Raw genomic sequence first — 24,293 nt, 5'->3', positions numbered from 1 at the left:
ATATTTTTTAGATTTTATAATTCAAGTTCAATTGTTAACACTATTAAATTTGTTAGTGTGATATCTTGAAATAAAAAGAATCTTCATTTGATAGTAATGTAATTAAAAAATAACTTTTAATTAACTTAAATTTATCAAACTAATCTTTACAGTATTAACAATTGGACCTAAATTTTGAATTTTGAAAAATAAAGGAATTAAATTCCAAATTTACGAAGAGCAAGGGACTTATTACATATTCTAACCATTTTTATATTATATTTTCTTTTAGGTCAAATTAGGTTATTAGTCAAATATTATGTGTATGTTGTAAATTTAGTTCCTATACTCTTATATGATCAGTTTTACTCTTTTTACTTTTTGAGTTTTGAAATTTTATCCTTAACTTAGATGATCACAATTAAATTCTATTAATATCAATTATAACTATCAACTTCAATGCCGGTTGCAACTTAAGGAAAAACTGGCAGACCATTATAATTTGCATTATTTGATCATTGGCATATTTTGAACAATTTGATTTTGAACTTTAATTTCTAAAGATTGAAGATTGTTAACAATTTATCTAAGAAGACTTTATCTACAAGAATCGACACAAATAAGCATTCAAATCAAACTCTTAATGCAATCGAAGTTCTCTTAAATAGAAGATCTTTATCAGTATGTTGAATATTGAAGATCTTTTTAAAGAGTAGAAATAAGAGCACCTTATTTGTTCAATTAGGAACTGTTTTAAGTGCAAAGTGTGCCTTTGGATGAGCGGTGCGTTTACCTCCGGTAAGGTTAAAAATATTGATAACGGTGAGATTAATTACTGTAGTTGTGAGGTAAAAGATTCCACCGCACCACATTTAGCAAACTTGATCGAGTTAATCAATTAACATTTAAATTTTTAAGTAGAAAGACTTAGGGTGGGTTTGGATGGGCAGTGCGTTTACATGTAGTTAGTGTAAAAACAGCGATGGTGGTGAGATTAGATATTGTACCGATACTGTAGCATGAGACAAAAAGTAAGCTAAACATATTGAATTGCACCGCACCCTTAGAGGAAGACTGGTTTAGATCAAAGTATAAGAGTAAGTTTACAATCGAGTTGAACGTAGATTATAGCTTGTACTTATTGTTGATAATAGATTACTTGTTGGACAAGATCCTGCAGACGTAAGAAGTTTTCGGTCTACGTGAATAATTTTCAAGTGTCCATCTCTATTTTTCTTCCTGTAGTTACTTCTTCAAGTTGTAACTAATGTAACAACCCAATTTTCAGTGATGTCGAAAACAGTGGTTCGAGACCACCATATCCAGAAAATAAGCTCTTAAATTTTTATTATTTAATATTTACGAGCCAAATGTGATTTTTAAAAGATTTTTGAATTAGTAATTTGTATTTTATAAAGCTTTATTAGGTTAAGTGATTTAAAAAAGAGGTATCGATATCTCGGTCCTACAAACGAATAGTTGACAAGTAAAACTCAACAAACTTTCAAATTTGTTAGGTTAAATTATACTATTAGTCTAGCACTATACGTAAGTTGTGGATTTAGTCCATTTTCTCCAAATCGATCATTTGGTCATTTTTAAAATTTAAAATTTTAGTCCTAGCTAAAACGGTAATCATTAAATCTATTAACTAAAATGACATTGCTCAATATATTTACCGCATAAGATTTTTGAAACAATAGAATTTAATATATGACAATATATTTACCGCATAAGATTTTGTGAGTATTATGTGGTAATAGTAAGCTGAGATAACGACATTACTCATATGACAATATATTTACCGCATAAGATTTTTGAAACAATAGAATTTAATAGCTATGTTTTGTTAGAATTAAAATTTTAAAATTTGAAAAGTCTAGTGACTAAAAAGTTACTAGGTTAGAGTGTAGGGACTAAATTTACAATTTATTAATAATACGAGGACTAAATCCAATCAACAGTGTCACAACTACATCTCACATGAGTCAAAACAAACTAACTAAATTAGACAAAAGGGATTGTTCTTGTCAATTCTAACCCACACTTGAAATTCTAGCTTGATCAACTTAAATTGTAACACCCCTAACCCGTATCCATCTCCAGAATAGGGTTATAAAGCATTACCGGAGTTTACAAATTAATTTACAGACATTTCATTTCATCAAGCATTCATATTTATAACCAATCAAAATCAAAACATTAATGAGCTAACGTTGGCCAATTTAACTTATTCATGTCATTATAACCAGAATCAAATCATCCAAAATTACTAATAGAACCAATGGATAGTGTGATATATCTCCGACAAGCTTCCAACCCAATCGAGCTTCCAATAATAATTTCAATGCATCTAATAATTATACATATTACCAATAATAATTCAATTCCACTAATAAAACACATATTTATATAATATTCATCACCAAATAACATTCACTTTAATTAAAATTATACTGAATATAGCTAAATTGCGAAAATACCAAAAATTCGAGACATTTTGGTAATTTTCTATTTTCCTCAATTTCCACCCAATCTTGATCTAAATTAATATTTCATTCAATTTATTAATTTAAATCATAAAACAATTCATTTCATGCAATTTGGTCACTTTTTGACTTTTTACAAATTTACCCTTAAAATTTTACTTTTATTCAATTTAGTCCTTGAACCTAAAACATGCAAATTAGCCTTTTTAATGAAAATTCATGCTAGTTGAATAATTATCTATTTTCCTCCTCCTCCTCCTCCTCCTCTCCATTCCACATCCTTAATGTATAGAACATGCTTATATGTAACATTATCTATAATTTCACTATTTATTTATATGTTCATTCAAAGCTGTCCACTTGAGTCATAGTCACTAAATTATTTATATCTTGAGTTTCGGAACTCCGAATTAAGATCCACTAAATTTATATGAAACTAGACTCACATATTTTCTTACCATAAAATTTTCAGAATTTATGGTTTATCCAATAAGTACAGTTTATTCTTTAAAGTCATCCCTGTTCTATTGTCTGACAGTTTCGACCATTCTTCACTAAAAATTAATTATCTCCTCGTACGGGATTCGGATGATGTTACTATTTATTTATATTGAAAATAGACTTTTTAAGTATTTAAAAATATAAATTTAAGCCCCTAATTATTTTTCTAAAATTTTTGATGATTTTCCAAAGTCAGAACAGGGGAACCCGAAATCATTCTGACCTTATCTCACAAAATTTATTATATCTCATGATTTACAACTCCATTTCTTACATCGTTTCTTCTATGAGAAACTAGACTCATTAACCTTTAATTTCATATTTTATTCATCTTCTAATTTGATTCCCACAATTTTTGGTGATTTTTCAAGTTTAGACTATTGCTGCTGTCCAAAACTGTTTTAATGCAAGATGTTGATTACTAAGTTTAAAACTCCCTAATTCCTTTTCTCCATAATATTTCCCATCACTTTCTCTTATTTCCCTTCACTAATGTATCAAGAACATAAGACCTTATTTAAGAAAACTCTACTATAACATCAATTCCATGCTTTTTCAATAATATCAAACTTAAAAATATATTGAAATCTTGATGTTCTTACCTTGTCCTATTAGTTTCAACCTTTAACTTGGTTTTCTCTCTCCTCCAGCTTCTCTTTCTTGAATCTAACTTGATATTCTAGCTCCCCATAGTCTCCTTGTTATCTTTCTCTCTTGATGGATATGGAAATTCTTTTGATTTCTAGGTGAAAATGGTGAATTTTTGGTGGAAGGACCAAATTGTAAAGAAAGCAAAACTTTCTTTCTTTCTCTCTTCTTCTCACGTTGGTGCATGGGAAAAATGGTGGGATGGTGATTCTTCATCTTCCTTTTCGTATTTATATACTAAATAAAATAATAATAAAACAATAAAATAATATTTAAAAATCAAATTAAAATATTAATAAACTATTATTTATTTATTTATTAAATCTAAAATATCTCCAACATCATCATTGCATTCTAGATTTCTCTCTCTTCTAATTAACCATTTTGCCCTTCATAATTTTTGAAAATTCCATCCTTGAGTCATCACTTAATTTGGTAAAATTGTGATTTAGTCCCTCAAAACTCTTCACCTTTTCAATTTGGTCCTAATTCATCCATTTTCCTTAGTTTCTAGATTATTCCACCCTTAAAATATTTTCACCATTGGTTCTTCAACTTTTTCATATTTAGACTTTATCCCTCAAATTTTGAGTATTTACTCTTAATCAACAAAAGTTTTCTCACTTTTGCGATTTAATCATTTCTTGAATTAATATATCATAATATACTTCCCAATGTTGTCATAACTCAAAATTTCCCTTTTTGTCACTTTATTTCCTTATTTTACTATATCAAGGATACCTACTTTCTTACTGTAGTAATTTTCGGGGTATTACAGTAGTAATTTTCGGGATATTACATAAATTCAAACTCAAATTAATCATAAACAATCAGCAACCCAAATCCATTTAACTTGAACCTCATTGTCTCCAAACTCAAATTGGCACAATATGAAACAACTCAAATCCAAAACAACGTCAACCCGAAATGCCTTAAACCTAAAATGATCTAAACAATTAACGTGAAATAACCTAAACTTAGTAATCAGAATCCAGAATGATTTAAACTTGTAATAATTCGACCCCAAAAACTCGAAAGAACTAAACTTAAAAAAATTTAAACTCACAATTAATCCAAAATCCAAAATAACCCAAACCCAATATTAACCTAAATAGAAATAATCAAAAAATTTAAATCCGATCAAAAATTTGCCCGACCCGTCTAAGTGTGTTTCCTTCTATATAGTTTTCAACCCTTTACGTGTAATTTAACATCATGTCTCAAATCGATATTTAGAATTTATTGTATTAATTTAGTGATTAGTTTTTTTTCGATCAACCATTTTGATACACATGTGTCACCCTACAATTATAACACATGCCATCATCATTTAAAAAATATTTATAAAATCCAAAATAAACATAAAATAATATATTTATACAATTAGGTTTATTTTATTTTATTAATTTGAAAACTTTTATTATTTTAAATTTTTATTTTTAAAGATGACGATATCATTAGTGACTCGTACACGTGTTATAATTGTAAAATAACATGGGTTTAAATTTAACGATAGATCAGAATAAAATTTAGATATTAAATTAAGAAAAAATTATAAATATCAAATTGAGAGAATGTGCGGGTAAAATGTATTTAAACTTTTTTATTAATTATTTTATTGCCATAATAATATTTGATGTTAAAGGAACGTTATTAATTAGAGAAAATCCACATTCATTAATGAATTATGACAACAACTGCCTAGCTGTCAGAATTGGATTAAGTTGAGACACCATTTTGGACCATTTATTTATGAGTGTATGGCAATTAAGATTTGGTCTTTCTGTTTCAACATGCACCATGGGTTTGGTAGGTGTTTCTTTTTTTTTTTTTTGGAAAATTTGGTAGGTGTTTCTTAATAATAACAATGATAATAATAATAATACTTTAATACATCAATTTCTTCAAAATAAGATAATACAAAGATTAATACTTACAAATACAAAATCTAATATTACAAACAGGGAAGAATGCAAGGGTAGGTAGGAGGTTTCTTCTACGATATAAAAATTTGTGATTTAACCTCTTTAAAATTATTAAATTACAATTTATACATAGTAATATTGCACTTGGCGTAGTAATAATTTTTTGGGGACCCAAGAAATATTTTAGGTATAATAATTTTACAAAAACTCATTTTAAATCTTCATTTAGTTTTTCGTAGTTTTAATCTTTAAATTCATATTTTTATTAAATCACCTTAAAATGGAAAGTGCAATTAACGTTTTTTTAATTTTAATGATGTGACATACAGGTAAATTATTATGTGGATGACATGACAATATTTAATTAATTTTTAAAATTTTAAAAATATCAAAATTTTAAATAATTTTCATATATGTTTTAATGATTTTTTTAATTTTAAAAGAGTTAATTAAATGTTGACATGTCATTCATGTGGCAATTCTTGTGTATACCATGTCAAGAAAGTTAAAAAATATTTAACTTTTCAACTATTTTTGGGTGATTTGATAAAAAAAGTTTAAGGGCTAAAAAATAAAAATTTAATGGAATACTAAAATATTATGCCTTAAGTTAAAGTATTAAAATTCTTATTTATAAATATAATATTTTTATTAATAAATTATTTTAGTAAAATTGATTTTTTATCTATAAATATAATAAAACTTATAAATAATAAAATTTATTTAAATAACAAATTAAGTAATATAATTTCTTCAAATTCATACTTTTATATGTATTTCTCTACTCTTTTGTGGTTTCAGTTTCTTAAAAGAATAAAAGAAATATAAAAAAAAAAAAGAGTACTTATTGAACCTTATTCTCAAGCTTTGATGATCTGATCGATTCGAAATCGTCGATACAATAGCATGGAACGATTCGTCGGCGGCAAATTCAAGCTCGGTCGCAAGATCGGCAGTGGTTCCTTCGGCGAAATTTATCTCGGTTCGTCTCCACTCAATATATATACTTGGTTGTGTATAATTTAAAGTGATTTATAATCATTTTGATTTTGTTTTCAACAGCTACGCATATCGATACGTTTGAGATAGTCGCTGTTAAGATCGTAAGTGTCGTTTAATTGTTTAGATTCTTTATCTGATTATCGTTTTAAGCAAAGAGAGCTAGAATTGAAAATCACTTGTTATTCTCCTTTTTTGCTAATTTACTTTGGCGGTTACAGGAGAACAATAAAACGAAGCATCCGCAACTGTTTTACGAAGCAAAACTGTACAATATTCTTCAAGGAGGAAGTAAGTGTTCTGCTAGAAGTTAAAGTTACTTGCATTTTAGAACTGTGAAATGAGGAATTAGTGTTTTTTTATTTATTTATGATTTTAATTAATGCGTAGGTGGAATTCCTAGCATAAAATGGTCAGGTGTAGACGGTGAAGATAATGCACTTGTTCTCGATTTGCTCGGACCGAGTTTGGAAGATCTTTTTGTGTATTGTGGAAGGAACTTTTCGCTGAAAACTGTCTTAATGTTGGCTGATCAAATGGTGAGCTAAAATCAATGGAAGTTTGTGTTTTTTTAAATAGTTACTTAATTTTGTATTCTGATGATTGAATCTATTTTAGATTACAAGAATTGAATATGTTCACTCTAAGGGATTTCTTCATAGAGATATAAAGCCTGATAACTTCCTCATGGGACTTGGTCGGAAAGCAAATCAAGTTTATATAATTGATTTTGGACTAGCAAAAAGATATCGAGATTCCACGACTAATCGCCATATTCCATACAGGTAGTTTTTTGGGTTTAGTTTGTTGCTTGTTAACTTGTCTTTGTGTTTCTTTTGGCCTGTTATATGTAAACCAGTTTTACTACAATTGTGTGATATGTGGGTCTTGAACTACTTTTGCTTCTTACAGAGAGAACAAGAATTTAACGGGGACTGCACGTTATGCCAGTTGCAATACTCATCTTGGAATAGGTAAGGGAAGACAATTTTTTATATTTTTTCATTCATCAAATTGAATTAAGCATGCATTCGTTTATTTGGATATTTTGTCTATTTTTTTCATAGAGCAAAGTCGAAGGGATGATTTGGAATCACTTGGCTATGTACTTCTATATTTTCTTAGAGGAAGGTAGACAGCCTATTTTCAGTGATTCTAAGGCAATATTTTGGAATTTGTTTGTGTATAAAGCTGACCAAAATTTTCATGATATAGCCTTCCATGGCAAGGTTTGAAAGCTGGCACAAAGAAGCAGAAATATGATAAAATATGTGAGAAGAAGGTGTCCACTCCTATCGAGGTGTGTCTATGCTTTTTGTATCTTTCAGTTCTATATTGTGATTCTAGTATGATTTGATTAACATGGCTTCTGTTTCCTTTTACTTTTGTTGATCAAGGTTCTTTGTAAGTCCCATCCTGTGGAATTTGCATCTTACTTCCATTATTGCCATTCGTTGACATTTGATCAACGTCCTGATTACGGATTTTTGAAGCGTCTTTTCCGTGATTTGTTTGCTCGTGAAGGTATTGTTGGATGCATTTTACTTTTCAAATTCTTTAAAAAGAGGTTTTTGAGCTGCATTGATTATACAATGCATGTGTTGGTTCGTCATCATAATTAGCTTGTGCTACACTCTTTTATGTCTTCCATGTTCTAAAGGGCTCATTGTTGCAAAGCATGAGGCTTTATCTATGCTACTGAAGAACTCAAGAAAGTGATTGTGATCTAGGGTGATGTCCTTTTGACAGTACTGGTTAAAATATGCCATTGAATGGGGAAGAAAAAAGCCCCCGCTAGTTGGCTTCTTGGACCAAGTGTCGGGATTTGAGCTAGCAAATGACAATGGAATGACATAAATGAAAACTTTTGTAAATGGTTTATTGCAAACTAATTTTTGGTTCTATTTTGTTATAGGTTATGAGTTTGACTACATTTTTGATTGGACTATCATCAAGTACCAGCAAGCCCAGAAAAGTAGATCTGAGCTCAGATTTTCTGTTAGTAGCTTACTTCTTTTCCTTGAAATGTGCAACAATATATATTGCAGTTAGTGTTGTATATATTTTTTGACCTGCCTTAGTGATTTGGAACTGTATTCTTTAAATGGAAGATCTATTTTTTTTATAAGATTATATTCCCCAAATTACAGCCTGTTCCTGGAGGTAGCAGCAGTCATCCTTTTCCCGTGGATGTGAACAATCATCAAGGTTAGCTCCTGCTGACGCACTTTGTGCTCAAATGACTGAATCATGTCTTGAGGAATTTATCTGTTGGATTAAAGAAGAGATAGGGTTCAGATGTAAAATCATCAATGATCTTTATCTTTAGAGAAATTCCGAATTCTGTTATTGATGTTAGTTTTACTTGGAAATAAATAGGATTTGTGTTTGTTTAAATTTCAGGAAGTTCTAATCCTTCTTACTTGACTGATATTACAGAGCGCACTAGATCAAACAATGTTTCGGGTCCTGTTGAGAAAAATGTAAGTTCAAGATCTTATTTCAGTGAAGAAGGAAAATTTATGCCAACTATTTTTGTGGTAAAAGTAACATGGAGGCCCTTGTACTAAGAGTCAGATTGCATTTTGCCCCCTCTACTCAAGAAATGGGCAAATTAGTCCCTGTCTATTAGATCAAAGAGCAAGTTGGTCCTGTTAAAAATTTCATCCATTTTTGCTGTTAAAAACTGATCCCATTATGTTAGCATGAGGTACACATGGCATGCCACATATCATTGTTTGGTAATTTTGTTAGCCACATCAGTTTTTAACAGTACAAATGGATAAATTTTTTAACAAAAACGACTAATTTGCCCATTTTTTTAGTAGAGGGGGAAAAATGCAATCCGGCTCCTAGTACAAGGACCTACATGGTAGTTTTAGCTATTCTTGTTTGTGTAGATATATATGGATACAGCTCTTTATTGTTTATTTATCTTAATTAGGAATTATTTTAGTGCTTTTGGATCTTTGAGTGCATTCTAGCTTCATTTGTGATATTGATTTTCATGTTTGGTTTTGTCAGATTTTTTACCCTCATACACCCTCATCTTCGTTTGCACATGCCAGTACCGCAAGAAGAAAGCAGAAATCAACATTTCCCAATGAAACCACTAATTCTGGGCCTGGGCATGGAAACAAAATCGGTCCCTCCAGTAGTTGGATATCATCATTGCAGCGCATTTCATCTGCCAAATGATGAAAATGGTAATTTATCAGCTCATAGATCAGTTTCTATTAAGTTGAACTCTATCCAAATGCAATTAATGCTGGTATACTCGCATCATTGACCAAATATTCTCAACATTAGCTATGGTTCAGGTTAAGGAATTCTAGTGATGCATCTATGATTAGCTCACCTAAAACCCCAGTTTTCTTTCGCATAAACCTTTGGTTGTTACTGAATACTGATACCTGAAGTATGATTCCCATGCTGTAGATGTCGTAAATGACCCAAATAGCAACCTTTGTTTCTTTGGCTTTTCCTAAATGTGAATTATGCGTGATGGACCGACTATGTTCTAACCATTAGGTAGTCCAATTTCATTTTTGACATTTGTTTGCCTCAACTGCAATCTTTTATTTGCATGCGTTTCAATTTTATCTGTTCCTTTTAACGAACTCATTGAAGTTGTTGAATATTTTAGCTTCATGTTTTCCTTCATTCTCCAGTTGTTTTCTCAGCGCAATTTCTATTTGTTTTTGTGCATCACTTAAAATATTTCGGCTTCTCATGTCCTGTCAAAGTGTATGGTATGAATTTTTTTTTCTAGCAATTGTTCATCATATATATTCGTTTATCTAAATTTAAATAATCCTTCTAATTATACATGTTCATGCTTCTAATTTGTAGGTGTGTTTGAAGACCGTAAAATGTATATCCCTCTTCTAACACGGAAAATCTAGAAAGGACTGCTTGAAGAAACTATTTATGGAAAATCTAGAAAAATCTCGAAAGGGCCCTTCGAGTCCTTGATTCTGCAAATATCATCAGTGCACGTGCCGTAAAAGTTAAGTTCTGCCTTTGATTTCAACTTGCCTATGACAAGGAACATGTTACAATACATATCTCTGCCGAGCTTGTCTAATCATGTATGATGCGGATCTGTTCGGGATAATGAGAGAAGATTAAAATGAACAAATAACTTTTTTACACATTTGCTGTGTCTACTTGGATTCTGAAGAACTGAGGAGCTCTATGTGACTATGCTGGTATCGCGTAAACTAGGCGAGGCAGACAAGACATTACTTCAAGCTCCTTCAGGTATATATGTATGTATGTATCGTATGTACAACTGCTGACAATCTACTTTCCGATACATAATGCTATTTCAGAATGGAAAAAGTCGATGAAAACATTATGTTCTTTGTCCTTACAACTGGGGCTCCTTTGATTTTACATTTTTGGTCTTCCTTGAAAACTCTTGGGGCAGTGCCAAATCATTATTATTATTATCAAAAGGTTAAATGACATATGTAAGCAAATCCATATGATTATTTATTGTTCATCTTCTGTAAATATCAGTGGCTATATCTCATTTACTTTAAATAGCTTTAGTTGGAACAAACGAAGATTTGCGTGTTGCTGGTTTTGTTTCAATCAAATGGTTTGAAACAAAGAATAAACCTGTCAATTAGGCTTGTTGGAATGTGTCAATCTTTTTGTGTCGTTTTATTTAGATGATTTTTTTTTTATTTCGGGTCATTGTGCTTGAATTATTTCAGATCTTTTTATTATTATTTTAGTTATGATTATTGTATGTTTAATGCAACATTTGGCACCTTTCAATGTGATATGATATCTAGTGATGGTGTTAAGTTTTAGTATTTAATTTGAAATTCATAATTAACTAATTTTATTAAATCAACTTGGAAGATAATCGCAAGCTACGCTAAATTTATTCAAAATTATAATTTAACGATGTTGACAACTAATTTTTTCTAAAAAGTTTAGTTTTTGACAATTTACATACAAAAAGCAAATAAGACCAGAAATACACAAGTAAAGATTTGTTAAGCCGTTTATAATTAAGTCAGATCAAAATTAGAACGTGTAAACCTTAACACCAACAAAAATTTAAAGACACGTAACAAAGATTTCACTCAAAGCCAAGTTCAAAGTTTTGTTAGTTACAGCATATTTTACAAAAAGTTCTACAATTCCCGTGGGTGCACTTGCGCCATTGCCCCCATAGATATGTAAACCCATGTCTGGTAACAGGCAAAAATCACGTCCAAGTTAGTCTCGGTACCCCTTCAACAAAATCGAACTATCAAAATTGGTCATTTGTAGTATGCAAAGATCGGTCTATTAAAACCGGTTCTAGTTCCCGACAAATCTGAAGTTACAACTTCAACCCTTCTGAATCCGATCTGCAAGTCATGTACACAATTCATAAGGCAATGATGATTGAAATGTGCCTCTACCAAGTTGGATGGAAACCTCAAACAAACATTAAACAAAGATTTAAACAGAGATTTCATGACGAAAACATACCTTGTCTAGAAGCATTTCCCGAAAAAAATCAGGTCGGTATTTGATATCTCGATAATTACTTCTTGTTGTCTGCAATATGTCGTGTAAAAAGTTGGTTTTTTAAAGGGTCCAACATTAATAAAGCATGTCACTTCACACCCATCGAACCCCCAAGGCTCACCCATAATTGTTCTCATTTATGTAAAAAGAATATACCTCAGAGACTCTGCGGTTCCTTTCATATGATGACCAAGGTTGAGGTTCCAATACAAAAACGCCACCCTGTTCATGATCATATGCAGGTTAACACGACTAATAGTACAAACAGTATATGCATTCTTCCACAACTGAAGAGAAAATCGATACTCATAAATGAAGAGAATTTAGCCCGACAAGGGTGAAAATGAAATTACCGGACGTAAAAGTCTCCAAATCTTCCCGAACGCGGTAATCAAGCCATCATCACCCCAGTTCAGGTGAATCCACTTTGTCACACTCAAACTGCATTGCAAAGGGATCCGTGAAAAAAACAATAAATCAGGTACAACTCACTATCAAAGCCACATGTATACAAGATCACTTTATGTTCTGTATGATAAGTTTGAAGACTACACTTCAAAGATGAGCAAAATAATCAGAGTTCTCAAATCATAGAGCACTCTATAAGAAGATTGAGCCGAATAATTGATCATAGCTCTTGAATCATAGGACACGGTAAAGTCATTTTAGAATTTGTTGAGGGGGCGGCTTTCTTTTGGGAGAAGTCTTTGAAGTGTCTACGATCAGACCCTCAAACAATGGAGGTATTATGCCTGGGATGTTCTTACCCACTAATGTCATTTAAGGGCATGGGTTCAAAACCCACTAAGGCCAATTGCTAAACATTTCCTCGGTGATTAGACAGTCCCTAAACTCCGTGAACCCGTTGGAATCTCCTCGGAGTTGAAAGACAAAAACCTTCGGCTAAACTGAGCATAGACACCTTAGGCACAATACCTCCACTGTTTGAGAGTCCGATTGACTGCTCGGTGGATGACACTTCAAAGACTTCTCTTGGAAAAAAATTGACCCCCCCCCCAGCAGAATCATAGGGTACAACTTATTTTTAAGGACGGTACCAATTAGCAGTGATTAGTCTAGTTGTTCTTCTTATAGCTTGTATTGGATACTGGAGAAAAGACATTTTCCATCATGTGATGTATAATCTTTAATAAAAAGTTACAATTATGAAAGGGAGTAGACTTACCAAAGAATTGTATCGTACTGCTTATCATGCGGACGACTCCTCACGAAATTTTCTTGTCGAAAAGAGACTATATCAGATAGATTTCTTTCACAAGAAGACTGATGGCTTGAACCGTTGTCAGCACCTTCGTTTGAAGACTTATTAGTACACTGCTCCGACTCATTTACATCTTGTACAGCCTTTACATTGGTATTGTTTGTATTTTTCTTCTCAGCAAATTCCATTTTCACAAATTTCCGAAGGTACCAAAATGCTTCTTCAATTAAAGCTGAGGATGAAAAAACAAAAAAAATTGGATTAATATAAAACCATGAACTTCAACACCAGAAAAAACACAAACTACAACATAAACATAGTCAATATCTATGTTACTCGAACTCGGGTATGAGCATCAGATATGTATTTAAAGGATCCTTGGACGTCATATCCCAATATCCACATGTTGAACATGAGTGTCAGACACGGGTATTTCAAGAAAAATGAGAACTCCAAGTAACATAAGTCAAAATGCCAATTTTCTTACAATATTAAGGCTAAGATTAGAATCTTACCAGAATCAATGTCAAGTCCTAGGATGCTCTTGCAATTGTACTTCTTTGCTGCATAAGTATGAAAAAAAAAACCCATAAATATACCAATGTTAACAAATACAACCAAACTACTACAAATTAACATCATATTTTATTGTCAAAAATTAAACCTAGAAGATAACCTCTATTACCGGAAATCTCTATCTCCCAAGCAATGTTCGAATTGGTACGCGCATTCCCAATCAAGGAAAGCTAGCAATCCATTCCCATCAACATATAGTTTATTATAAAATTATCGAGTAAAACAATTCACAAACTTCAAAACTTATTTATTTAGAATTATGTACTTATATAAACGCAAAAATGATATATATACAATTTCCAAAAGAACATTTTAGGTTTCAATAAATCATATTCCACTCCTATACAAACCGCAGTAGACTATCCCCTATATATAGAATTTCCAAAAGAACATTTTATGTTTCAATAGATCGTATTTTGTTCCTCCTATACAAACCAGAGAAGACTATCCCTATATATATGATTTCCAAAAAGAACATTTTAGGTTTCAATAAATCATATTTCGTTCCTCCTATACAAACCGGAGTAGACTATCCCTATATATGTAATTCCCAAAAGAACAGTTTGGGTTCCAATAAATCGTACTCCTTTCCTCCTATATGAACCGGAGAAGACCATCCCTATATATATATGTATATAATTTCAAAAAATAACATTTTAAGTTTCAATAAATCGTATTTCGTTCATCCTATACGAACAACAGAAGACTATCCTTTTTCGAATTAGATTTTCTAGAAGTAGAAAATTAAGTTCTAGTTATTGTTCCTAGTAACAATCAATCTGCGTCCAGGTAACATTGGAACATATAAAACACAAGGAAACCATGGCACCCTAATGGCCTAACATTATCAAAAACACATACAAAGAAATATAAATATATATAGTAGAAAGTACCAATTTGGATTGTAACAACGCCACTGTTACACCCAATATCCAAGCAATCTTTCCCTTCAAACCACTCCTTCTTCAACACCCTAATGCGAGGATCTTCTTCCCTTTCAGGACCCTTTCCAATCTGAAACAAGCATACATACATATACACAATTAAAACCCAGAACTTGTTTATCAAAAATAAAACAAAACAATGAAATATAACAAAATGGGTTTTTTTCTTACTCTGTAGCCATAATAGCTCTTGTAATTTCCGTAAGGGAAAACCTTCTTGAATTTCTTATTTGAGTTACTCTTCGCTTGGATTTCTTGACCCTTTTTGGCCATTTCTTCACTGTTTCCGTCTCTTTCTTCTTTCTTAACCTCACCATCTTGTTTTTTATTCTGCTGCTTTTGGGTGTTTTCAATTCTTTTGCGTTTCTTTTCGTTTCTTTCCGCCATAGCTTTCCTTTGTGTAGAGGAAAGCAAATGAAGAAGAAGAAGCAACACAACGGCGCCTATAAATTAGAATTTTCTTTTTTTCTCTTGGATTTGATTCTTAGGGTTTTTGAAAGGGTTTTAGAGAAGATTTTTTTAGGGTTCATATATATAAGACGAGAAGAAGCTCAACAGGGGAAAGTGCTACAATTGTATATAAATGTTGAATATATTAGAGTAATTTGCACCAAAAGTCCTCAAATTATCACACATTTTAAATTGACCCTTAACTTTTAAAATGCTCTAATTGCATCCCAAATCTAATTTTAATTAAATTGTTTCTTTTTCTGACCTGAATGCCTGAATCTAATTGATCAATCCATTCAGGGGGAAGCTGTAATTAAACAGACAACAAAAAAAGGGAGAATAAATCACACCTTATTTGCCTCAAATATTAAATATGGTATTATAATAATTTTTTATTTGATAATTTATGTTATTTGAACGATTAAATAGGTTCAAGTGGTAAATCTTTAAAGTCAAGTGGTTTGAGAAAAGGAGGTATCGGGACCTCATTTCTATAAAAATCGAGCCCGAAGTGTTATTAGGGTCATATTAAAGTTTGATTAAGAAATTTTATCGTTTAAACAGTTAATTAGTTAAAAAAGACTAAATTATAAAAGATGTAAAACTCAATCACTATAGCTTTATTTGTATTTAATGAATATAAAAGCATGAATTGAGGTCTTTATGTAGTAATTATACCTTTATAGATAATAGTGGACGGTTCATGGGTTTTAGATTGGAATTTTAATTGTTTATTTTAAGGTTAATATAGTAATTTAATAAATAAACTTAAAACAAAAGAAAATAAAAAGCATGTGTCTTCTTCATTTCTATCTTCATCACCGAACAGGAAATGGAAAACTTCATTGTTGGCTTCATAAGCTTCAGCCAAGCCTGATTCTTCATGCATGGTTAGTGTTTTTTATCCCATTTTTAATAAATTTTATGTTTTTTAGCTCATATTAGCTTAATCTAGTTAGCCCAGGGGTTAAATTGTAAAACTGATAAATGTTTAGGGATTTTTCATGAACGAGTTGCATGTGTTTATGAATTTAATTGATAAATTACTAAGCTTGGTTGTTAAATAGAAGTATTTTATTAAGTGTTTTTAGTAATTTTAATGTTAAAAGGATTAATTTGTTAAAAGAGTAAAATTCATGGGATTTAATGTGAAATTTTTACGAATATAGGTTGTTTATGAATTCTATAAAAATCGGCTAACATGAATTTTGGCTGAAAATGGTAAATTTACAAGTTTCAAGATTAGGGACTAAATTGCAAAAAAAGGTAAACTTTGAGGGTAATTTTTGTAAATTTTCATTTATAGGGGTTATAAGCTAAATTAATTATTTTAAATTCTGGAACGAGAATAATTGAATAAAAATATTTATCTAGATCAAGAACAACTTGAATAGACACAAATCGTGAAAAAGTCAAAGTAGCGGGATAGTGGTTGGTTCGTGTTAAGAAGTCGTTTATGAGTTCAAGTAAGTTAGTAACTTAGTTAATTCAATTAGTTACTGTTTCGATAAATTTAATATCTATTTGTGTATATATGTGAATCAAATTTGTTGGTTTGAAGGAATTGATTAACACCATAGTTGAAACACACTATGACATTATATCAGAATTAAATAAGACCATAGTTGAAAGAAACTATGGCATCATACCGAAAACAAGTAAGACCATGGCTGAAAGACGTTATGGCATCCCGATTTTAACGAGTAAAACCATAGTTGAAAGACATTATGGCATCACAATTCTAACAAGTAAAACCATAGCTGAAAGACATAATGGCATCATGAACCAGACGGATAAGACCACGGTTGAAAGACATTATGACAACACGACATAAAATGAATAAGACCATGGTTGAAAGACACCATGGCATTCTTCAACCATTTGCTATTCAGGTAACATGTTTCGGTTGAGATATCTATTATTAGTATGAATATGAGATGAATGTTTTGACTAGCATAGTTTATTAATGAATATTTACACTTTGGTGTGATTATGTGTTTCATATGTTTATAAATATGTTAAATAGAAATTAAATGGTTACATGAGTGTTTTCCGAGTAGTCAGTGTTATTCCATTTGGTTCAACGAGTAAATAAAGCTTAAATGAGTATATGAATATATGAAACGAATCGTGATTTTGGATAATAAAATGGATTATAATGATATGTGTAATTGCAAGGAAAATATGGTTTATTGTACATGTATAAGTGATGACTTATGAAAAGGAGATGTCGACATGTTATATACCATGTTTTGTTGGAATTATATGTACATTGCTCCAGCAACTAATCATGTGAGGTGTTGTGTATAGGAAAGGAAATTGGGATTGTGACTAAACTAAATTATGCTTGATTGTCTAATTTAATGTATTCGGTAAGTTTAAGTTTCCTTTATATGAGCTTACTAAGCACTAGTTACTTACGTAGTTGTTTTTCTATATTTTATAGATAATCGAAAATCTCGAACGATTGGAATCAGCGTCGGAGCACAATCACACTATCCATTGATCCACTTTGGTAGCTTTTGGATATATTGGCTAATGGCTATAAATAGCATGTGTAGGGTTGTATGTTAATTTGATATGTTTTGAATTGTGCTAAGCTTTGGTATGCCTCAATATCTTTTGTTAATGGTTCTGCATGGTCATTTGAAATTAGGGGAAAAAATGGTTAATTGATATATGTGCTTTGGTAGGTATAGGGCTTGTTTGTTACTTTGGTAAATTGGTAATGTTTTGAGTTGTGTCAAACTTAGGCATGCTTAATGCCTTTTGTTTTTAACTTGTAAATGTTTATAGCATAAGTGTATTAGGGTTTGATGTTAATGTGTTATTTGGAATGTATTGATTTTGCTTATACCCATTTATAGATATAAATGGTTTTGTTTGGTTTATTTATCCTTAAACACTTTGGAGCATGTTCCTTTTTAGTTATATCTAAGTAAATTGGTAAGTTGATGGTGTAGCCTAAAGAGAAGTGGTCATTTTGTGTCTATATTATAAAGTTGAAATGTGATATTGAATCCTTGTTCATGTGTGATATTGTTGACTGAAATGTGATACCTTTGACTAGCATATTGGCTAGGACATATAGAATGGTTGATTAATTGACATGTTTTATATGTGTTTAAGTTGTAATTAGGTCATATGAATGGGTGATAGAAAGGTATGTCTTGGTGTGCAAGCATAGGTCTTGAAATGGCTTGTTTTAAGGGCTAAAATTGGAGCACACGGCCTAGGACACGGGTTGTCACACGGCCGTGTGCTACACAGAACTGCCCTACACGGTCATGTGTTATTTTTTTTTCAGGTGCAGGATACACACAGTCTGGCACATGGCTTACGACACGGTCGTGTGTCCTATAATTTGAATGCCCACACGGCCTGGGCTATGTCACACGGCCTAGCTACATGGCCGTGTGACCCCTGTTTTACAAATTTTCAAGCTTGGCCTAAATTTTTTATTTGCTTCGAATAAGTCCCTGATTACTTTCAAACTGTTTTAAAGGCCCTTTAGACTTAATTTAAGGCCCGTAAAAGTATTTTTGCTATAATTAAATTATTTTATCAAATGTTAATATAAAAATTGCATGTTGATTTCTGTTTCGATGTTAAATGTTTTGAATTGTATAGTAATACTTCGTAACCCTAATTCGCAACGAAGACATGTTAATATATTTTATATAAATTACTGAACTATTGATTTTAAAGTTTATGATTTAACATAAATGTTCAACAATGTTAACCAATAAGACTAACTTTTCAGTTTTCATCAAATACGAGGATTACCTCAGAAATTGAAGTACAAAATGCTTGACTTATCAAAATTCGTAAAGTAAAAAGATGAAATCCGTAATAAGATATAAATAAAATCTATAAACTATAGATTATTAAATATAAAAATTAATATATATTTTAAAAATAACACAATTCTTACCTTAGCAACCTAATTCGTTTTATGGGGAGGGTATCCATAATTTTTTCATCTATTATGTTGTTATATTTAATGAATTTGAATATCCACGAATAATTTCATAAAAACCAGGTAGGTGGGATTGTGAGGAATTATACCAAATATAATATAAATGAAATGGTTTAATTTTGAATTTCATCCTTTACTTTATGAAAAATAGAGATTAGTCATTTTATTTTAATATATCAGAATTTAATCTCTGCACTCTAAAAACTTAAACAAGAGACGAATCTAAGAGAGTAGAGAGTGACCTTGACCCTTATCTTATAAAATAAATTAGTATGATAGTAAATCTACTTTTTGATCCTTTAAAATTTTATAATTTAATTTAACCCCTATTTTGGATTCGCCTCTGACTTGAACCGCTAGTTTTTGCTGCTAATTCATTTCATATAAATTATTAAACTATTGATTTCAATAAAACTAATTTTTTATTTTTCGTAAAATACAAGGATTACCTCGCAAATTGAAATAAATAAAATCAAATTTATCAAAATTCGTAAGATGAAACTGTAATGAGACATAAATAAAATCGAAATGATATAAATTATTAAATATAAAATTAATATTTAAACAATAATAACACGATTCTTACCTCAGCAACCTAATTCTTTTGTGCGTGGTTGGCAAATGGCAATGGCATGCTTTGGCTTACGTTTCTTTTAAAAGAGGAATTAGGATTTTGTTACTATCAAACAATTGAGGCACGAATAGTGCCTTAACCAACTTCCTAATAATATTGGTTTAATTGCACCCCTGGTCCCTATACCATTTGACTTTTACTTTTTTAAAAATTTAGGATTATTCAATATGTTTGCCCAAAATTAAAAATTCAATTCAATTACTAACAATATTAATGAAATTTCGTTAATTTTGAACATGTGATGTTTTAATATTTAAATGTCTAATTTAAAAATCAAAATTCAATCGATAATATATATTCAAATTTAACAAAAATCAATTAACATCTGTTAAGTATGACTCTATTTTCAGTCAAATTTGAAAAATAATCTTTTAGTTAAACTCTGTTTATTTATTTCAGTCAAACACTGATTAGTTTAGATTATTTTTTTATTATTTGACATATGAATTTAGCCTATAAATAGGCTCTTTTACAACCTTAGATAACACACCCATTAGATTAGAACTCATAACACATTGAGAGAATTTTGTGTTTACGTTTTGAGGGTCCTTTGTTTTTCGGGTTTTCGGGGTTTAGTTTTATCTCCATCTTTTGTACTCTTCATTCTTTTGCCATTATAGTAAAATTATCTTTACCCGTGGTTTTTTATCCTCTTTGGAGGGGTTTTTCCACGTTAAATTTGTGTATTCATCTTCTCAATTTCTTCCGCTATTTTTACTTGTTTGTTGCTTAATCGGGACGATCCCTAACAAGTGGTATCAAAGCTAGTTCAAATACCAGCCCATTCAAATATGACAACAACAATGTTTGAAATTGAGAAGTTCGATGGTGAGATAAATTTCAATCTGTGGCAAGTTCGGATGATGGCAATTCTAGTTCAATCCGGTTTGAAAAAGGTTGTTACCGGGAAAATGCCTGAGAATCTAAATAAAACAGAATGGGAAGAGGTTGATGAAAAGGCCTTGTTTGCAATCCTGTTGTGCCTCACGAATACGGTATTGCAGGAGGTATTGATGGAGAAGACCTCATCCGCCTTGTAGAAAAGGTTAGAAACTCTTTATGCGACTAAGTCTTTGGCTAACCGTTTAGTGTTGAAACAACGTCTATTTACGTTTCGCATGAATGAATGTGATTTTCTTAGAGATCACATCAGTCAATTCATTACTCTTTTAAATGATTTAAAGAACGTTGAGGTTCATATTGATGATGAAGATCAAGCTATGCTATTATTGTGCTCTTTACCCCCTTCATACAAGTCTTTCAGTGAGACCCTAATTTATGGCAGAGACAAAATCTCGTTTGAAGATGTGAAGGGTCATTTGTTGAGTAGAGACAAACTCGACAATGAGCTTCATTTGGATAGCAAGGCAGATTGGCAAGCTTCCATTTTGGTAGCATCAAAGAAACGAGACAAAAGGTGTCGCTATTGTAAAAAGTTAGGTCACGTCAAAGCAGATTGTTATAAACTCCGAAATAAAAGAGCTGCTGAGAGTAACGAGGAAGATGTAGCTGATGCTAATTTGGCCGATGAAAGCGGTGATGATTTCTTGTTAGTGTCAACGAACGATAACTCCAAGCTCACGTACGAGTGGATCCTAGATTCGGGATGTTCTTTCCACATGTGTCCCAATAGAGAATGGTTCTCTACATACAGTTCGGTTGAAGGTGGAGTTGTGCGCATGAGAAACGATTCATCTAGTAAGGTAATTGGTATTGGTACTGTTAAAATTAGGATACACGATGGGACGATTAGGACACTCTCAGATGTTAGGTATGTACCTGATTTACGAAAGAATCTCATCTCCTTGAATATTTTAGACTTGAAAGGATGCAGAATCAACATCAAGTCAAGCGGCATTAAAGTATCTCGTGGAGCTCTTGTTTTGTTAAAAGGTAAAAGTACTGGCAGTCTTTATATTCTGGAAGGTTCTACAGTGACCGGTGAAATCGGACGTCCCTCGTCCGTTACAGAGTCGAAGTCAACTCGTTTGGAGCGAAGGCAACTTGGTCATAGGAGGGAAAAATGTATGACCGTTTCATTGAAGAGAGGTTCTCTTTTGGATGCAAGTTTTGAAAAGTTAGGGCACTGTGTTCGTGAAAATCAAACCCGGGTTAGTTTTGATTTGGCAGTGTACAAGTCGAAGGCTAGAAGTCTTCCAGTTTCTAAGCACAGATTCGACTCAGTTAATTCCCTGCATAGTTCAAGATAGGCTCGTGGCGGGTTTTGGCAAATATGGCGTTGTGGAAATATGAGTCAAGGTGGAGATTTGTTAAGTATGACTTCTATTTTCAGTCAAATTTGAAAAATAATCTTTTAGTTAAACTCTACTTATTTATTTCAGTCAAACATTGATTAGTTTAGATTATTTTATTATTATTTGACATATGAATTTAGCCTATAAATAGGCTCTTTTACAACCTTAGATAACACACCCATTAGATTAGAACTCATAACACATTGAGAGAATTTTGTGTTTACGTTTTGAAGGTTCTTTATTTTTCGGGTTTTCGGGGTTTAGTTTTATCTCCATCTTTTGTACTCTTCATTCTTTTGTCATTATAGTAAAATTATCTTTGCCCATGGTTTTTTATCCTCTTTGGAGGGGTTTTTCCACGTTAAATTTGTGTATTCATCTTCTCAATTTCTTCTGCTATTTTTACTTGTTTGTTGCTTAATCGGGACGATCCCTAACAACATCGTTATCATCAGACCTCAATTTTTAAATCATATGAATAAAAAAGATAAATTATTCTAATGAAAAGTAAAACTATTAATTGATTTTTATCTTCTTTTAATTTCAATAATTTAGTCAATTTATTTGTTTAATTTAAAAATTAAAATTTGATTGCTAACAATATTAACGAATGTTCGTTAAATTTGAATATATGACATTTTAATATGCAAAGGTCTGATATCAAAATCAAAATCAAATGGTAAAAACACCTCTCTCGTCCCTCTCAATCTCAAAATTGAGCAAATCTATCCCTCTAAAAAAATTAGAGTAATTTAATCCCTGTCAATCTTGAAAGTGAGCAACTAAGGATAATTAATCACATTTGTTGGCTACATTTGTTAAATCAATGTCAAATTGACAAAATATGTAAACTTTAAGGGCTAAATTTGTTATTATGTCAATAAAAATATGTACAATTGACAAAAAAACAATGACATTGTGAGTAATTGTCCTTGGTTGCTCACTTTTGATATTAATATGGATTAAATTGCTCTAATTTTTTTAGAGGGACTCAATTTACTCAATATCAAAATTGAGAAGGACCAAAGAGGTATTTTTACCAAAATAAAAATGATAACACATATTCAAATTTAACAAAGTTGTCAATTGGAATTTAATTTTTAAATCATACGAACAGATGGACTAAATTCTTTGAATTAAAAGTAGAAAGATGAAATTTTAAAAGTTCAAAAAGTACAAGGACAAAATATATAATCAAACCAATAATAACTAACACATGAAATCCTTTTTGCATGTGAGGACTCTTCATTGGATGAGCTGGGTTTGGAAAATGACTAGCATTTAGCCTAAAGCCCCTTAGGCACAACCCTTTCGGCATATGATACCAAAACAATAAACAAAGTTCAAATTATTTTTTGCCATGTTCTTTTCTTATTGATTAATTAATTCCATTACCTTTTTTCGAAGCTTTTGACGTTGATATTTAAAGAAAAAAAAAAAGAAACACACTATGGGTTTTTATAAATGTATTATAAAATTAAAAAAATTGGAGTTTAATTTTAGGTTAAATTCATTATTAGTTCATGTATTTTATGAAAAATATTGATTTAGTCTCTATACTTTAATTTGGTCATTTTACTAATTTCAAAATATGACGCGGCAAATATATTGTCATATTTGTAATGTCATGTTAGCTTATTATTTTTACATATTACTCACTAAAAATCTTGTTAATAGATTAATGACTATTATTTGTGTCAAGGCGAATTTTCAAATTTTAAAAAGTATGGAATTTTAGAATGATTCAAATGGAGAATACAAACTAATTCTACAATTGTACGCATAGTACAAGACTAGTAACTGATTTAACTAAACATATTTAACTACTAATTTTTGGGTCAAAGCTAAAACAGACCAATTCAAAATTATATGGACTAAAATAGACTAATTCAAATAATACAAGGACTCAAATTAATTAAATTAATATATAGAAATTAAATTCACAACGTTCCCAATGTATAAGGACAGATAGTAGGATATAACCTTAATTTTATTTTTCTTAAAATTATATGATATAATGAGAAGTTTCAACTCAATATATTTATATTAAAATTAACATTGGAGTAAGATCCTTTTATGCTAATAGGAAAATACTTACATAATTTTGTTTACTATTAATAAAATAATAAAACTGTATAAATTTATTAATATAATTTT

At 30.9% G+C, this 24,293-nt stretch overlaps 2 protein-coding genes across 7 annotated transcripts; one reads left to right on the top strand and one right to left on the bottom strand.

Moving 5' to 3' along the window:
* The first annotated feature begins 6,314 nt into the window (after positions 1-6,314).
* On the top strand, positions 6,315-11,059 carry LOC105787528 (casein kinase 1-like protein 3). Of its 6 annotated transcripts, none has more exons than XR_008197756.1 (15): positions 6,315-6,524; positions 6,605-6,645; positions 6,763-6,832; positions 6,932-7,080; positions 7,160-7,326; positions 7,454-7,515; positions 7,609-7,672; positions 7,757-7,841; positions 7,939-8,065; positions 8,457-8,539; positions 8,692-8,749; positions 8,945-9,024; positions 9,610-9,747; positions 10,213-10,293; positions 10,394-11,059. XR_008197756.1 is itself a non-coding variant. In XM_012614190.2 (14 exons), the coding sequence occupies exons 1-13, from the start codon at positions 6,449-6,451 to the stop codon at positions 9,737-9,739; spliced, it is 1,236 nt and encodes a 411-aa protein (XP_012469644.1). In that variant the 5' UTR covers positions 6,318-6,448; the 3' UTR covers positions 9,740-9,747; positions 10,394-11,059. The 6 variants fall into 6 exon arrangements, 2 of the variants coding, with proteins under 2 accessions (XP_012469644.1, XP_012469896.1); XR_001131670.2 differs by having other exon boundaries at positions 6,316-6,524; positions 9,566-9,747; XR_008197755.1 differs by lacking the exon at positions 10,213-10,293 and having other exon boundaries at positions 6,316-6,524.
* A 557-nt stretch (positions 11,060-11,616) lies between these two features.
* LOC105787910 (probable RNA methyltransferase At5g51130) lies at positions 11,617-15,370 on the bottom strand. The gene is made up of 8 exons (XM_012614542.2): positions 14,990-15,370; positions 14,768-14,888; positions 13,814-13,861; positions 13,263-13,530; positions 12,430-12,517; positions 12,233-12,298; positions 12,038-12,106; positions 11,617-11,913 (listed from the first exon to the last, which is right to left on the bottom strand). Exons 1-8 carry the CDS (start codon positions 15,203-15,205, stop codon positions 11,824-11,826), a joined length of 966 nt encoding a protein of 321 aa, XP_012469996.1. The 5' UTR covers positions 15,206-15,370; the 3' UTR covers positions 11,617-11,823.
* Between the last annotated feature and the right edge of the window lie 8,923 nt (positions 15,371-24,293).

Source organism: Gossypium raimondii, chromosome 7 (genome assembly GCF_025698545.1).
Source record: "Gossypium raimondii isolate GPD5lz chromosome 7, ASM2569854v1, whole genome shotgun sequence".
Classification (NCBI taxonomy): domain Eukaryota; kingdom Viridiplantae; phylum Streptophyta; class Magnoliopsida; order Malvales; family Malvaceae; genus Gossypium; species Gossypium raimondii.
This window is presented reverse-complemented; position numbering and strand designations above follow the sequence as displayed.

What these genes read in the sequence shown, in the direction of transcription:
- LOC105787528 (XM_012614190.2), top strand. Translation starts at nt 6,449, where the DNA reads ATGGAACGATTCGTCGGCGGCAAATTCAAGCTCGGTCGCAAGATCGGC. An exon ending in TAATGTTGGCTGATCAAATG is followed by an intron (nt 7,081 to 7,159) that starts GTGAGCTAAAAT and finishes AATCTATTTTAG; the next exon opens with ATTACAAGAATTGAATATGT. An exon ending in CAATACTCATCTTGGAATAG is followed by an intron (nt 7,516 to 7,608) that starts GTAAGGGAAGAC and finishes TTTTTTTCATAG; the next exon opens with AGCAAAGTCGAAGGGATGAT.
- LOC105787910 (XM_012614542.2), bottom strand. Translation starts at nt 15,205, where the DNA reads ATGGCGGAAAGAAACGAAAAGAAACGCAAAAGAATTGAAAACACCCAA. An exon ending in AGGACTTGACATTGATTCTG is followed by an intron (nt 13,531 to 13,813) that starts GTAAGATTCTAA and finishes TTTCATCCTCAG; the next exon opens with CTTTAATTGAAGAAGCATTT. An exon ending in GGGAAATGCTTCTAGACAAG is followed by an intron (nt 11,914 to 12,037) that starts GTATGTTTTCGT and finishes CATGACTTGCAG; the next exon opens with ATCGGATTCAGAAGGGTTGA.